This window comes from Perca fluviatilis, chromosome 5 (genome assembly GCF_010015445.1).
Source record: "Perca fluviatilis chromosome 5, GENO_Pfluv_1.0, whole genome shotgun sequence".
Lineage (NCBI taxonomy): Eukaryota > Metazoa > Chordata > Actinopteri > Perciformes > Percidae > Perca > Perca fluviatilis.
The window spans coordinates 15,884,580-15,899,583 of record NC_053116.1 but is presented as its reverse complement, the minus strand read 5'-3'; the positions used below and the strand labels follow the sequence as shown (position 1 = coordinate 15,899,583).

At 41.8% G+C, this 15,004-nt stretch overlaps 1 protein-coding gene across 1 annotated transcript; it reads right to left on the bottom strand.

The window, feature by feature from the left end:
- Positions 1-3,758: 3,758 nt before the first annotated feature.
- Positions 3,759-13,594, bottom strand: slc6a1a (solute carrier family 6 member 1a). Its single transcript, XM_039801455.1, is given in 16 exon segments — positions 3,759-5,636; positions 5,639-5,801; positions 5,955-6,122; positions 6,286-6,386; positions 6,692-6,794; positions 7,024-7,155; positions 7,993-8,105; positions 8,300-8,424; positions 9,467-9,570; positions 9,670-9,804; positions 10,512-10,644; positions 10,927-11,036; positions 11,209-11,309; positions 11,479-11,610; positions 11,851-12,234; positions 13,273-13,594. Coding segments are annotated over 15 exon segments (2,082 nt in total). The 5' UTR covers positions 12,083-12,234; positions 13,273-13,594; the 3' UTR covers positions 3,759-5,406.
- Between the last annotated feature and the right edge of the window lie 1,410 nt (positions 13,595-15,004).

Here is a 15,004-nt window from a genome sequence, read left to right as displayed (position 1 = left end):
CATTAAGGCACAAAGGATGATGCTCAAGGCTCTGGGTGTGGAGGGGCTGTCCTGGTTGACACACCTCTTCAACATTGCGTCGAAGTCTGGGACAGTGCCAAAGGAGTGGCAGACTGGGGTGGTGGTTCCCCTTTTCAAAAAGGGGGACCAGAGGGTGTGTGCCAATTACAGAGGTGTCACACTTCTCAGCCTCCCTGGTAAAGTCTACTCCAAGGTGCTGGAAAGGAGGGTTTGTCCGATTTCGAACCTCTGATTGAAGAGGAACAATGTGGATTCCGTCCTGGTCGTGGAACAACGGACCAGCTCTTCACTCTCGCAAGGATCCCGGAGGGAGCCTGGGAGTATGCCCAACCGGTCTACATGTGTTTCGTGGATTTGGAGAAGGCGTATGACCGGGTTCCCCGGGAGATACTGTGGGAGGTGCTGCGGGAGTATGGGGTGAGGGGGTCTCTTCTCAGGGCCATCCAATCTCTGTACGACCAAAGCGAGAGCTGTGTCCGGATTCTCTGCAGTAAGTCGGACTCGTTTCAGGTGAGGGTTGGCCTCCGCCAGGGCTGCGCTCTGTCACCAATCCTGTTTGTAATATTTATGGACAGGATATCAAGGCGTAGTCGGGGTGGGGAGGGGTTGCAGTTCGGTGGGCTGGGGATCTCATCGCTGCTCTTTGCAGATGATGTGGTCCTGATGGCATCATCGACCTGTGACCTTCACCACTCACTGGATCGGTTCGCAGCCGTGTGTGAAGCGGCTGGGATGACGATCAGCACCTCTAAATCCGAGGCCATGGTTCTCAGCAGGAAACTGATGGAGTGCCTACTCCAGGTAGGGATTGAGTCCTTACCCCAAGTGAAGGAGTTCAAGTACCTTGGGGTTTTGTTCGCGAGTGAGGGGACAATGGAGCAGGAGATCGGTCGAAGATTCGGCGCAGCAGGTGCGGTATTACATTCAATTTATCGCACCGTTGTGACGAAAAGAGAGCTGAGCCAGAAGGCAAAGCTCTCGATCTACCGGTCAGTTTTCGTTCCTACCCTCACCTATGGTCATGAAGGCTGGGTCATGACCGAAAGAACGAGATCCAGGGTACAAGCGGCCAAAATGGGTTTCCTCAGGAGGGTGGCTGGCGTCTCCCTTAGAGATAGGGTGAGAAGCTCAGTCATCTGTGAGGAACTCGGGAGTAGAGCCGCTGCTCGCCGGCGTCGAAAGGAGCCAGTTGAGGTGGTTCGGGCATCTGGTAAGGATGCCCCCTAGGCGCCCTCCCTAGGGAGGTGTTCCAGGCACGTCCAGCTGGGAGGAGGCCTCGGGGAAGACCCAGGACTAGGTGGAGGGATTATATCTCCAACCTGGCATGGGAACGCCTCGGGATCCCCCAGTCGGAGCTGGTTAATGTGGCTCGGGAAAGGGAAGTTTGGGGTCCCCTGCTGGAGCTGCTCCCCCCGCGACCCGACACACTGATATCTGATGATCATGGACTGACAAAATGAAGACTGAATTATCATTTGGACATGAGCACCAACTTGACCACCATCTGCATCTGCTGTCACTAATGTTACATATAACATTATAGGAACGGGTGAAATTTGTGACCATCAGATTCAGTGACGCTAAAGTGTCAGCTATAGGAAAATGACTGATGGACTGACCAAATTTTGATAGTTGAGGTGTTAATGCTCTATTAGTCTATATCCTTGACGTTACACTTCCAGGATTGCTCCGGTGCCACAGGAAATTCCGCCGGATGCATGTATTTTCAGTTTCCTTCCGCTTCCTTTGTGTTGGAATTTTTAATTCGGTGGATAATAAGGACTATTTTTGACTGCTCCTCAGATCTCTGCATGGTAAATTGAGACAGCTAGATAGACTATCTGTCCAATCTGAGTTTTCTCTCGCATGACTATTTTGCAGCAGCTCTGTTGCGGAGCTTAGAGCCGCCCATGACTATTTAAAGAAATGCCATTAAACCAGAGCACGTTTTCCTCCCATCCCGAATGCCTTGTGGAGTAGCCAGACCCTCCTTCAGCGCGCTTCGGAGGAGGGTCAGGCAAAGCGAGACTAATGCTCTATAGACAGACCAATGCACAAAGACCGGCCACCAGTCTCTGCCATCACACTATCAAAATGTGTGACCCAATCCGGATATTATGGGGTTACAATGTGTTGTTGCAACCGTCAACATTTTTAAGTATCTAAATACTATGGAGGCACCATTTATGGTGACAAAACACAGTATGTCACCATGATAAAAACATCTGAAGTGTAGCTAAAATTCCTAATCAGGTTACACAATCAATGGCTCACAGCATTCAGAGTTACTGGGATGTCAGCAAGTATTGGTCGTTGGAGAAAACGCTGGGGGGAAACAAAGGAAGTTCAGAAATAGGTCAACTATTTGAACATCCTCCCTGGTAGAAAAACAAAAAGCACATGTTTTGCACCCTACTAAAGCCCAGAAAAAATATTTATTTTTCTGTGTATAAATATATTGGTAATAACAATTTTAAAGACATTCAAGCCATCACTGCCGAACATTGCTGGCACTATAACCTAAGACTAACTGTGTTCTGCTAGATTGCTCCCAACTAATCAAGAGCTGCCACCTTCCTGTCCTCCCCTGCCCGAAAATGATGATCTATGGCTCTTGTGGATATACGACATCAGTTTGGGTTGTCTCGGTGGTGACTGGTTTTCATAGGTAATGATGCTAAATTACACAACTGGGAATAAAGGAGGCTAGTAAGCCATCCATCAGGGGCTAGTTTATATCAGCTGCCCTTAGGGGCATAATTCAAACCCCAGTACACTCAAACACATAGCTTTCTGTCCCTAACCCCACACACACACACAGTTTGCCACAAGCTACTAGAGGGGACATCTCATTCCTTTATCCACGGCGAGTCATTGTGGTAGTGTCAGCTGGTGCCGTCTCTTTTATCACACTGGAAGCTAATGGAAACAGCAACTGCAGGAGGGTGGGGGAAAAGATGCAGCAGGCACACACACACACACATCAAATGCACACAGAGCCATAAGAGGTTGGGGAGATGGGGCGGGTGGGCACGCCAGGCCCCAGGCCAAGAGCTGTTCTATGGTGATGTTTTTCTTTCCGAGGCTTCTCTATTAGCTTGTGTTTCTGACACTCAATAAACCACAAGGATGGGCTTCAGATGCATTTCTCTCATTTTCTTTTGATGTTTCATTTTACTGTAATGTTAAGTTCCTTTTTTACCTCCATGTTAGAGTTAAGCTGGGGGCTTCTTCACCCAAAACTACTGAAGAGAGGTTTTGTTTAATTTTACATGTCCCACTTGGCCTCATTCTAACTAAACAAAAAGTGAAACCAGCTACACAACACTTTGTACTTTTCTCCTCTTAATCCCTGCTTGTAGTTTTACTGGGATTGCATTTTTCTATACCTATTGACTAGAAATACTCTATGGACAACAACAGGGTTTTCTACAAAAAGGGAACTGCAGGAGGATTCAGTACTGGATACATATTTTCATTGGATAGTTAGTTGACCTAATTTCCTGATAACAGTGTTGAAAAGCACGGGGCTGCTACTTTAAGCACACATGCTATAAGGGACATATGCCAGGCATGTATTGTATTTATATTTTCTATAATTCTTTATTTTTTCAGTCTTTTTCTGTTTGTATAACATAACAATCGTGCTTTATCATGTGACACCATTTAGATACATATCATGTTTATATTATGTTTTACATTAGGCAGTGAGACAGTTAAAAATATACAAAACAATATTGTTTTACTAGACATAGTTTCTATTTTTTAATATAATCGTCAGCATCTTCATTGTCATCATCATTTCGTATATTTCTGTAAGATATGTGCTTTAGCTTCTGTGATCAAAATATTATTGCAGAAAACAGCAACTCCATTTTTTCAACATTTAGACAATAACTTCCAATGTATTACAGACATTTACAGTTACATGTTTTACACAGTACAGTTTTACAACAAAGTTCCAGAGAAAACTGTGGTAGAGTAACTTTATACAAAATTCACAGGACATGAACTGTAGCCATTTCACATTTTCGCTCAGTTGTTTTGCTTTTCAAAGTAAACATGTTCTGTTCAACCAGATGCCTTTCACAGTAGCTGCCATAGAAGCAAACTAACATTGTCCTAAAACGCCATGGCAAAAGTCTGGGGAAATTAAAGCTTTGTGCTTTTCACTAGTAAAGCAAAGACAACATAAACAAAAAGAGAAACAGACCACTTGCTTACTGGCCTGCACTTATACATCTACATATGTATTGCTGAATACATATTGATCAAACTATAATTGATCATTACACATAAAGAAAAAATAATGACTGTACTTAAACACAGAGTTGGTCCAGGTTTTTGTTCTAGCATACAAAGTTGTATTTTGTAGTTCTGCCCAGTCATGTAAACAGACTATGGCTTAGTTAAAATTGGTTGGTTGGCTTAAGGCCTTCTTTGTTCTTCTTCTTCTTTTCTTTTTTTTTTTGTAAGGAGACATTTCAGAAATTTTCACTGATGTTCCTGAGGAAAGCATGCAAAACGTAAACAGGATTGACTGTCAGCATTAAGGGATAGTCGATTGTTTGTAAATCATTTTTCTAACCCTGTGCTTTTTTTTTTCTTTTTCTTTTGTACTTCATTGTACCCTGTGCTTCGCCAACCAAACACTAAATGGCATAGTTTTTGCTTTTGTCTGCCTATTGATTTTGGTCCTCCATCCCAACACATATAGTATAAAACATCCTAAAAATAATTCTGAAAATGTTTCGATCACATAAAAGTTTTCCCTTTTTTTTTACTGAAAAAAAGGAAGGAAAAATAACAGTCTCTCTCACACACAAAATCTTTTGCAACAGAGCTCCTAAACATGAACTTCTTATTGGCATTGTGCTTACTCAGAGCTCCCCGCTCGCCTTGTGGCCTGTAGTTTACCTCACAGAGTAACGTTTGGAAAAGAGACAACTGTGTGAGGTTTAGTAAACATCCACAATAAAATTGACGCCATCCCTTGCACTCTTCAATGATGTCAATTTTGTTCACTACTTTATCTACTATATTCACACGGTATTTACTTGATTCATGAAGATATTCAACAAATCTCTAATCTATATGTTTTTTTCTTTTCTCACAGTATTACACAGTATGTTAACATTTTTTTTTTTTTATTCAGATTTATGGTTGTATTTATGAACACTAACAGTCTTTGATATTGTTTTCAGATTGCAAACCAACAATAAGACATCATTGGCTTGGTTTTACAAATGCAGAAAAATTAAACATGGTTTGAAAATCTGTTTTGATCACATATTGCCCCTGGAGGTAGGTGAATCAATTAAAATCTTGGAAGTCCTTTGTAATGTTCTCTTTTGTCTACATGCTCCATGAGGGTTTCTTTGCTGACTACACGTTGGCCTCGGCATTGGTCAGGTTAGAGGTGGGGCTTGTTGGGTTCGGGGGGTTAACGTGCTCCGTTGGGCTAGCTGGGTTGGGTGGTGGGCTGGTCGGGCTAACAGTTGTGGTGGGGGGGTTAGCCGGACTGGCTGTGGTGGTGGGGGTAATTGTGGTAGTGGTGATGGTGGCTGGGTTACTAGTTGGTGTTGGGATCTTGGGTTGGAGCGGATTAGTGGAATGGTGGGGCTGGCAGGGTTTACGGGAGCTGGGTTGGCAGGACTAGCTGGACTGGCTGGATTGGTAGGGCTGGGTAAGTTAGCGGTGTTGGTTTCCACCTGCTGCTCAGGTCCATTCTCCAGAGGTCGCCTGACAACTGCCGGAGGCTGAAGCATTATCCGAAGTCGCTGGGACAGAAACACAACGCAAATGAATTACATAACAGTATAAGTATAATGTTTGTTATCTTACAGAGTCAGAATAGATCTAAAACTCTAGCAACACAAGCTAGCAAGACCTCATGCTCACCTAACAATCCCAACAGACACTTCACTTCTTACCTCTTTGTAAGTGCCCTTAAGTCCGAGATACATATAGATCATGTATCCTGGTATGAGAACCATGGAGGACAGCGCCATGAGCCAGCCCACTCCCTGACCCCAGCCTGGGAACACATAGTCTCCCATTTTGAGAGGAACCATTTGTATGGCGCTGAACAAGAACACCCCCTGTGGGAGACATGAGACACTTTATGCATCCTGACACCACTGACTAGAGGCAGCACTGTCTCAGCCTGACATGGCCGTAGGCAGGTAATATTGACTTTATTTATTGTCTCATTTTTCATGTCATGACTTTACATGTACGGTTGTATTAGTTCAGAGTACTCACGCCGACGATGAGAGGGGTGAACACGAGCCAGCACATCTTCCACCATATACAAGGCCTGTAGCCAATCATCTCCTGGATGTTGTCGTAGAACTTGTTCACACCTGCGAGACAAATGAATCTATGATCAAAATATTCATATCCAATCTATTTCAATTTGCTGCCGGTCTGCCATGCATGATGATGAGGACGGTGAGGTGGAACACATGACCTTGAGGCAGAACAGTGTTTGAAGCTGCGCAAATATCTCTGGATAGGTGTGACGTTTTCTAACCTTCATATTTCCCCCCTTCTTTTTATGTATGTGATATTTCACTGACTTTATTTGTAAAATTAAAGAAAAATGCATTTTTTGAATGATAAGTTTGTTCTGTTCTGCTATATTGCATGAAACACTGATGATACACACCGTAGCACCAGGATATGGAGATGCATTCAAAGAAGACCAAGAACAGCAGACACATTCCACTGGCAGAGTAGTAGTCAAACAGTTTGAACACATAGATTCCGCCCTGGTTACAGAAACATGGATAAGTGTTAGAATACAGTATAACATATTCTGGTAATGCATTTGATGCAATTAAAAGAACAAGTGGAAATTTAAATAGCCTCTTGCCCACTACATACAGTAGATGCATGGATTTGTATATTTTAATTACATCTTTCAATTCTATTACTTATTTGTTTAATCCCGTTCCATTAATTGACAGTAGTATCATAAGAGAGCTGCCCCTGCTGTACCTGTGTGATATTTGAAAGTCCGATCAAATAGGACACCAGACAGACACACGCGATGAAGATCTCTCGTCTACCCCGAAGAGCTCTGGGAAACTCATCCACCAGAGCAGTGATGAAGCCTTCAACAGTGCAGAACTGAAAGACAAAATCATAGTAACAGCATTAAGCTTAAGTGTGAATATGTGCGCTATCACTGTGTTCTTTGACACAAATGTTTTTTTTAAATAAATTCAGCATTTTTATCTTTTTTTATATATATTATATGTTAGGTCTGTGAATATTTTGCAAAATGTATTCTTCACCAAAGAACTTTTATTTTAGTGGTTAGGCTGACTGATGATGACAAATGACAAAGAGTTGCAGTGTGCACCAAACCATGGGACAGAAACACTAACGCAATCTTCTGAATGACCAAGCATCCACTTCTTGGAAGCCATTTTGGTAATAGCTTTGATATGTAAAGACTATTTACCCTATTTAGAATAGGGTTATAATTGATGTCTTTTCCTTTGAAGAGCTGGTGGTCATATCTAGTGTATAGCTACATTATAGCCACAACAAAAATTGTAGTATATATACATATATATATGTGTGTATATATATATATATATATATATATATATATATATATATATATATATATATATATATATATATATATATATATATATACTACAATTTTTTGAAACATATATATATACTACAATTTTTTTTCTAGTCTCTGTGGCCTTATTCAAACCCAATTATCATACAGAAAAGAAAGACCCACACCGACAGGGAAACCTGCGGGCACATGGAGGTGATAAAGTTGTGTTGAAAAGACTTGACAGCTGATGTCAAAGATCAGCTATATCTGTCCACAAGAAGCAAATTGCATGCTTATCAACAGAGAGCAGGGGTGAGCTGCATGATAGGTACCTGCATTTAAATATTTAGGTCAGCCCATGAGCAGATCATCTCCAAGCCCCTTACCTGGCTGTCTATCCCCAGCATGAGCAGCATGGAGAAGAACAGAATGGCCCAGAGAGGAGACACAGGCAACTCGGTTACAGCCTGCGGGTAGGCCAGAAAAGCTAAGCCAGGACCTGGATAGTAAATGGGAAAATCATATTTCATTAGGGTTATTCTCATAACACTCTGTTATGACTGCAAACACATATATTCACATAAAAGTGACAAATGCTGTGTTTAGCAGTCACTAATAAGTGACAGTGCACTTTTTTGTGCAGAGGAAAAAAACAGTACAGAAAAAAAAGGCATACAGTAGATGCGATCCTACCTGAAGCTGCTACATCGGCAATGGGTCTCTTTGTCACATGTGACATGAAGCCAACAATAGAGAAGATTACAAAGCCAGCAAACATGCTGGTACATGAGTTGATGCAGCACACAATGATGGAGTCTCTGGGGAGAGGAAATACAAAATAGACATGTTTATGTTTTTCTCTGTATCAAGCTTCCCTCAAAATAGTCCACACAGGAGAGACTGAGATCTGAAAGAGTCGCTGTGAGAATGCATCTCTGCTATTAGTTCCTTTTGATCATACAGATGTTTGACAAAATCACGTTATTGTTTAAGACAGACATAAACAGATCTCATTTAAGAACTCATGACAATCAATAAACATGTATTTTTCATAGAATTATATATATATGTAAAAGAACATAGATTCATTTGAAACAAGCACACAAAATGAGCGCAACTATTTTTATGTTACTGATTGTTTATGTGACCCAGAACCATGGGGCTGCTGGAGAAAACACTTCGCAATCATAGTTTTTTTTTTCCCTCTAGCACGCACAAGAAACTGCCTTCTCCTTAGAATATTATATTCATGCCAGCAACTTACATTTAAAAGACACTTCAAAGGCTCTCTGGTAGAAATCCCTAGTATGTATGTTCTAGTTAAACAAATAACCTCTGCATGCACCGTTGTACTCTAAGCATTGTACAATGAACCTTGGAGCTTTCCACAAGTGCAGCTGTATCTGACAGGCACAGAGAAGAGTCTTTGATTGGGACACATTGAAAGGTCAGGATAGACAGGCTGACAGTCTAGTACTTATTTTGGTAACCTTAAAAACAATGTTATTTCCAATATTCTGTTGCAATAACTGGCCCGGGCCCCGAGATAGGAGGACGGCACATATTTGTGGATATAACTAAGAAGGTTGGACTGGATAAGGATAACATCATAATACAATTGTGAGTAAGATCTTTATATTGAACCATCTCTGCCTCACCAGGATTTTTTGTCAACTTGGAGGACGCTGAAAACGCAGACAGCTCTTATTAAGTATCCTTGAATAAGGTCTTCAATAGAGGCCTATAATATAGTAAAATAATCTTCAGCTATTACAATTTGCTCTGATATATTAAATTCAGCAGCATTCTCTGTCTCTTTCAAATAGATTATCTCTATTCATGAATCATGACCAGTCTTACCTGTAAACATTGTTATTGAAAGGGTTATAGCTGCCCAGAGCTATAAGTGAGCCCAATCCCAATCCATAGGAAAAAAAGATCTGGGTAGCTGCATCCAGCCATACCTGACAAAGAAACACAAGCATTTAGCTGCGTGAGGCCCTAGCTCTGCTCACTCAGGCGTGCAGTACATAGGTATGAATCATATGATAATATGTCATTACCTCCGATTCTTTGAGTTTTGCAAAGTCCGGGGTGATATAGAACAGAATTCCCTCTCTAGCTCCAGGTAGAGTCACGCCACGGATGAAGAGAATAAACAGCATGAAGTAGGGATACGTAGCTGAGAAGTAAACGACCTATACAGTGTGAGACAGCAGGATCAGCAGGGTAACACCATTGAATCTGAAGTAAATTTATGACGCATGCAGAAGTTGTAAATTTGAAATCCCCCCACTATTCAGAAATATTCATAAGGGTTGTTAATATGTTCTAGATTTAATTCATTCTGTCTCTTCCACACACAAAAACAAAACAGATAAAGAGACCAATAATTCAGTAAAGAAATCACTGCAGCTTCACTTTGAATGGCTGTGTAGATGTATGACGCTCTGCAAGCAATTTGTGAGAAAAGTGTGCAGGGGGATGGGGTTTTTGTGACCAAAACAAATTTTATTTGCCATGGTCATGTGATGCACTAGACTTTCGAAATGTGGCACCACATGGGAGGGAAGCTGCAGGGAGTGAAGGGAGAGTACAAAACCAGATTGTAGCGTATGGCTGTTTGTTGCTCCTCCTATCATGAATCCACACTCAGTATAGACACGGTGTCAGGAGAGTTGGAATTAGAGGATCTGCCATGAGGCAGAGTAGGATTACTAAACACGAGTGTTTGATGTCTCTTCTCTTATTTAAAAATCAATCTGGACAATCCTGACTGCATTGTAAATGATTGATGAGGTGATATTAGACTGATTAATATTGCATTGCTGTCACATACTACTACTTATTGGGAACCAGCATAGCATAATAGGTCTTGGATACCCAAATCTGGCAAATGTCTTACCTTCCCTGTCCAGCCAACCCCTTTCCAGATACAGAAGTACACAAGGACCCAGGCGATGGCCAGCGTTATTGCCAGTGGCACTCGAATCTGGCCTGGTTTTTCCAAGCCATCGGTCATTTCATGCATGTTGCGCCTATAAGTCAGAGCGAGCAACAATGACACTGTTATACACACACGCACACACACACACACACACACACACACACACACGCACACACACGCACACACACACACACACACACACACACACGCACGCACACACACACACACACACACACACACACACACACAAACACACACACAGGGACATAAGCATGCAGCAGAGGAGGCTGTCTTTTATGTATTTCAGGGATGCATGCAGGATACTTTAAAGCTCTGCTGTTGTGAAAGCAAGAGAAAGCAGTCAATATCTTACTCCCAAAACTCCAACACTGAACTGGTGAGGTTGGTTGTATCAGCAATGGAGTGGTTTGTATAACATTTCTCTGTGTTCCATGGATTGTTACATGTGCTCCATGGAAGATCCTGTAAAACAAAAATTGCAGTGTTTTTTCCCCTACTTGACACATTTATGGATTATACATTTCTTACAGGTATCACAGGCTAGAATTCCTAATGAACTGATAAATAACAACCTTGACCCTATGCTGGTTTCAGCTTTTTTATGAATCATGTGAGTTCACTGTGTAATACTTACAGTGGTGAAGGAGTTGTACAGGTAGTAAATGGCCCAAGAAATGATTACAATGTAGTAAATGTTAAGCCAGAAGGACAGGACAGCTGCTGCAAGGCCCACACCTATCATACAGAAATGAATTAGGCAGTGTAGTAAAACTATCACTGGATATGTGTGTTACATGGCCTCCATAAATCCTGATAGTCTATGAAAGCACCAAATACCATACTTTTTTTTAGGCAGGCCTGGTATCAAGACACAATTTTCCAGAAGTATTTAAGTGAAGTATACCTTTAAACATAGGAGCCAGTTTCCACACACCAAGCCCTCCAATTGAGGTGTATTGACCAAGGGAGCATTCCAGTAGAAACAAGGGGACCCCAGCAAATATGAGGGTCAAAAAATAGGGAATCAAGAAGGCTCCTGGATGGACAAAAGTAGATCAAGTTATGCATTAAATAAATGACCAATATTAGGCTAAAACTGCACTGACGCATTACTTTAAAAACCACAGCACAACGTCAGTTAATTAGGGTTGTAAAAGTGTGATGTTCATTATGTTCATGTAATCGACACGGTCATTTAGGTAAACTCGACTATGTGCATCATGGAGCTGAATGGGCCGTGCAATTTGTTTAAATTAGCTGTGAAAATAATGTTTACCTCCACCGTTTTTTCCACAGAGATAGGGAAATCTCCATACGTTTCCCAGTCCAATTGCATAACCCACACACGACAGGAGAAAATCAAATCTCCCTCCCCATGTTTCTCTGTCAGGCAAATCCTTTTTCTTCTTCTCGGCTTTCACGTCCAGTGACTTGGGCTTGTCATTATTAGTGGCCACCTCGTTCAGTTCTGTGACTTGTCCATCCGTTTTGGTGCCGTTCGTCGCCATGTCTCTGGATTTGGCAGAGGTCCTGGCAGTCGGACGGTATGCTTCAGCACCAGACCACGCAGACAGCAGCTTCGCGGTTTTTAGACCTAACCTTTGGACCAAATGTCTGGAGATGAAGCCTGTGCACACACGGCTCGTCAGTCGCCGTTAACCTGCAATCGTGAATAGAGCATTTGGTCGTTTTTTGTGTTTTTTTTCTTCAGGACGCGCTGAAAATGTGGTTACTTGTAAAGCAAACACAGACAATCATTTACTCCCCGGCAGGTACAATAAAACAATGTCAATAAAATCAAACATGCACTGTTTTACTGAAATACGCTTTTATAAACGCACACTAAAGCATCTTTTGAACATTTGCTGCCTGACAAAATTTTCATTTATATCAGACTCAACAAACACCAACAATACAAAAAAACATCGATGACAAAGTCATGCTGGACTTGCTCCCATAACTAAAACACAGACGACAGATTGTGCGTAAATTAACAGCAGCCAACACCAGATCAGCACAACCCTAATAGCCTAAACAAAGCCCGCAATTAAATAAGCCAAATAAAAGAAACGGAGCTGGATATCACTAAGATCAACAAAAAAAGAAAACTTTAAGACAAATTACAGGATCCAAATACATGCGCTTCAAGCGCAAGACGCACCGTAGCAATAGCAGATAGCCTATGATAATTAAGCATAATGAAGTAGAGTCCACCAATTACCACCTGCAGATTTTCCAAACAGTTATCCACATACAGAAATGCAAGCAGAGATACAGAGAGGTCTCAAACAAACAGGAACACAAAACGCATTGTGGAGACAAAGGGATGTCCTATGCGTAAAAGCTTTACGCATCAGGCTGCACAAATTGCCACCTCATTCTATGCGAAACATTGAGAACTAAACATGTTATTAAACGCACGAGAATGCGTCTCTACATTTGCACCATCCAATAGACAAGCAAACCGTAAACAATTCGGCATTTAATTGGCTGTAGCATGTAGGTGCGGAGCTCATCATGCAGTCATTACACTGACCCCAACAACGCATTGACAGTCTCATTCACAATTTAATCACACTCACTATTGCTGCAAAGCCAAATAAAAAAGAATCATGCATTAGCCAGACTCGTTTGTATGAGGGTTCAAACACGCACACACGCACAGACAGACGCAGGAATCAGCACCCAGTTTACTCACAATGAATCTGTGATCTGTGCCGCCGAGGATACGCTGCCTGCCACAAATCTCGAAACGAGGTATCCGTAGATTCCTCCTGTGGATAAAGTTGTAAACTCCCAATATTTCTTGGAAGATAAGTAGATTTTACTTCCATTAAAAGACTTATAGGGACCATGCAGCGTTAGAGATGTCCAAGCAGGAGCTGTCCAGCGGGGAGCAGTGCTGAAGACCAGGAGGAGGAAGAGGAGGAGGAGGAGGAGGAAGAGGAGGAGGCTGAATCAACACGGGCAGCAGCCGCTTCGCCTTGTGCGACTGTCTAACATCAACAACCAGAGACTCGGCTCCCATCCTTACAGCCTCAATGTCATCTCAAAGTCGACCCCCCTCCTCCTCCTCTTCCTCCTCATCTATAGGCTACATTGACATCGCACTTGCTACATGTTTGTTTTTGAATATTTAAATTGTTATACTCTTCTCCCCTATTTCAATAAACACCAATAAAAAGGTTTTCACATTTTTTTGCCATGACCTCCCATAGGCAGACAAGCAAGTTTTGCACACACACACACACACACACACACACACACACACACACACACACACACACACACACACACACACACACACAAAACGGACTATAAATGAAGACAGTTGCCATTTCAAAGTTATAAATATTAGTCCGTTTTGGGGGCTTTTTAAAAGTCTTCTATTCAGGTTGTTTCCCTCAGACACTTTTATGATGGAACTATTTATAATGCAATTATCTCTGCGCCCAGCAAAATGTGCCCCCCTCCCACAAAAATAGAGCACCCCCTCCCCTCCAGTAATGAAATGTATGGTCGAGGTGCCAACATGGAAACATATGGGGGGGGGTGATATAAGCAGCATTATCTGGTCCAAACGCGTATATTTGGAAGGTGAGGCCAGTCAGCGGATGTCTGCAAACCTGGCAAATTGTGATATAGGGAATCCGTCAATAAAGGGAGGGAACATTGGCTGGTTGTCTAACTCTGCATGAAATCGTCCAAAGCCCGACGTCTTCCACAAATGAGGGGATGACATGAGAAGAATAAACTCGTGGACGATAAGCTCAAAAAAAAGGAAAAATGAAAGTAAAGCAACAAATGTTTATAGATTAGGGGGAGGAAATGTTCAAATGGGCAGCAAATCAGCGAAGAGTGGCTCCAGCCGCGGATTGTTCTTTTTTTCCCTACAGAAACCATCCGGAAAGTGATATACAAGATCAAAACATTTCTTTAAGGAGCAGTTCGTCAATTTAAAGTGCAACGGTAAGTGATTCACAGCATATCTAAATAGGCCCACTTGTTTGATTTACATGAATATTAAGCACACGTTTTTCTTCAGCTCAGCTGTTTTTCTTGCGTAAACAGTGATGTCACGTCGGCTACAACTTGTCCACGCTTCGACCAACTCCACCACATCTGAAGCCTTTGTAGTTTGCCTTCATGCTTGTAGTTTTGTTTTCAAACTCCACATGTCCTGGCTGCTAACACTTAGTTTCCTGCTTAAAATCTGAACATGCTAATCCAAGCTACCCTAATGTTATCCATGTAACTGTAATATATAACTTCGTTTTCAAGATATTTCTCTATTTGCTTGGTTTGTTATTGTTTTCATTTAATTTTAATAAAAAAAAAAACATTCTGTGCTATTTAGTTTTGTAATCAGATATTGTGGTATTATTATTATTTTTTATTTTCAGTATATGTTATGAAATGTTTTAATATTG